Raw genomic sequence first — 2445 nt, forward strand, 5'->3', positions numbered from 1 at the left:
ATTTCTCATTTTAATGATCTTTTCAGTCACGTGATGCACCGTGASGCTGTTTTGTATTTCTTTAACAGACCAAGCTCTAACATATTGATACACTTTATTATTTTTACTGATTTGGAGGGTTTGTGAAGTCTGAACAGCTTTGTTAAACTCTCTCACTGTGTTGCAGGATGATCCCTAGGAGCAAAATGGGGAAAACAAACACACCCTGTCAGTAAGGAATTCATCTGGTTTAGAGCCAAACTCCGTGACTCATCCTGAAAGTCAGCTAGGCTGGGTGTGTTCCCACTAAAGGCTTATTCATCATTACACTTCAAAGTGGAAACTGTGTTGAAGTATGTATTATGTTACTATAATACTAAAAATAATAAAATCGAAACTTCATGTGCAAAAGACTGACATTACACTGTAATGAACATGAAGGAGTCTTTATGAATGTTTATAGCTGTTGTCATGAAGGGTGATTCGGTAACTAATGACCAAAGTCCATTTAATGGACTTTTAATGCACCTTTACATTAAAAGTGTCATTATTTACCGAATTACACTTAATGACTAATGACAACAGTCATAGACATTCATAAAGACGCTTTCATGTTTATGACAGTGTCATGTCAGTCTTATGCACACCCCGTCAAAGTGTTACCATTTTTCATATGCAAACTCATGTAAAATACGCATATAATTAGTGTGATCGGTCTGAATTCAGTACAGTTTTACCTCACATTTCTTCCAAAGCTGCTTCATCACCCAACATTACTGGTCCTTCTTCTTCCACTCTGTCTGATGAATTTCACAGGGTTTGGTTTTGTTTTTCCTGTGTTTTCTGTATTTCCGGCTTACATGGCCCTGGAGCCTCATTCCACAGCCATCGTGAGAAAAAAAAAAGCTCTGATATATAAAGGTCATGGAGYGCACTGGAGCCGTCAAGGTGTTCAAATTTTTAAATGACTGCAAAACTTAAAGGACTGTCAGACATCACCATAGGCTGCCTGGGGCTTTACGTTCTGAATAAAGCTACAGACCACAGACTTTTGAATCTGAACTCATTTTTTTAATGTTTAAATGGGCTGTTATCCATGTTGCTTGTGTGCATCTTCTACCACACTTTATCCTTCCACTTAACTTTCTGTTAAGCTGCTTGGATACAGCACCTGAACATCCAGTTTTCTTTAGCAATATCATTTTGTGGCTTAGACAGTGACAGTCTACTAGACAACTACCATCTCAGCAAATTTCAAATTTAAAAATTGGAATTTTTAAATGTTGAAATGTAAAAAAAAAAAAAATCCCCATTGCTGTCAACTATAACATTACTTTAGCAAGGAGGTCAGTAAGGCCACACTTCCCTCTCATAGGATGAACTGAATACATAGTAAGTTTTGGGGCAGATCSGRTTTTATTTAGGAATCACTTGTGTTGGTCAATCAGTGGAATGAATGTGAACAAGTTAATGATGACAGGATGAAAGGTGTTCAGACAGAGTCAGGCACTCCGAGTTTCCACTGGCTTCCGTCCACAGACTGAGACAGTCACAGAGAGTCTGACATGTCCACTGTGGGACAMGAAGCGTGTCCGGTCTGACGGCAGAAGACTGTTCCCACATAGGCACTGTGGCTTAGTGTTTCATCGGGTTCTGGTTTGTTAGTTCAGCTTTTCCAGAAGTTCGGGTTCTGCGCCATCCTCCTCTGGAAGTTCTCATACCATTTGAGGATGCAGCTGGAGGGTATGAAGGTCTCCGTGGGGTTCGGCGTCATCTGCGCCTGGGACAGAGCGAACGAGGAGGCGAAGTTGTAGAGGCTGTCCAGCATTTTCTGGGTGAACTGCATGAACGTGTCCACAGTGGACACCGCTGCGCTGGACACTGGGATTTGCTGAGCCAGCTGGTCCAGAGCTTCAACGGACACGCCGACCTGGGCCACGGATGGCGACACGGAGGCCATCACGCCGAAAGGGTGCGCCCCGCCCTCCCCAGCCTTCAGGCCGGAGATCTTGAAGATCGCGCTGGGCTTGTCGTTGGTGATAAAGCCGAGCAACTGCCACACAGGAGCGCCGCTGCCCGGGTCCGGGAAGGAGAAGTATACGGCTCCTCCCATTCCTGCGGGAAAAGGCACGGTYCCCAGCATGAACACTACCACGTGGTTCACATTCTCAAAATCCGCCAAATTAAAGACGAATTTATCAGAGGCGACCTGTACCGCGTCAGTCTGGACCAACCTACCGGCCACCAAACACCCAAACATCTCTGCGGACAGCTGTCAACCCGGTTAGCTTAGCCTAGCCAGTTGCTACTGAATACAAACAGAACGTGAGAAACGTCTTCTTCTTCCACACTCATCAGACAGAAGAGAGAAAGCACCGGGAAATTGCTGCCCCCTTGTGTCTAATTATACAAATCCCTATTAAAACGCCTTGTGGGATGCAAAAAATGAGCGCGTGATTAACTATT

General features: G+C 44.1%; 1 protein-coding gene across 1 annotated transcript; it reads right to left on the reverse strand.

Annotated features, from left to right (window-relative positions):
• Window positions 1-1376: 1376 nt before the first annotated feature.
• On the reverse strand, window positions 1377-2367 carry hikeshi (heat shock protein nuclear import factor hikeshi). The gene is made up of 2 exons (XM_008398677.2): window positions 2218-2367; window positions 1377-2094 (listed from the first exon to the last, which is right to left on the reverse strand). The coding sequence occupies exons 1-2, from the start codon at window positions 2237-2239 to the stop codon at window positions 1646-1648; spliced, it is 471 nt and encodes a 156-aa protein (XP_008396899.1). The 5' UTR covers window positions 2240-2367; the 3' UTR covers window positions 1377-1645.
• Between the last annotated feature and the right edge of the window lie 78 nt (window positions 2368-2445).

This window comes from Poecilia reticulata, linkage group LG22 (assembly GCF_000633615.1).
Source record: "Poecilia reticulata strain Guanapo linkage group LG22, Guppy_female_1.0+MT, whole genome shotgun sequence".
Classification (NCBI taxonomy): Eukaryota; Metazoa; Chordata; class Actinopteri; order Cyprinodontiformes; family Poeciliidae; genus Poecilia; species Poecilia reticulata.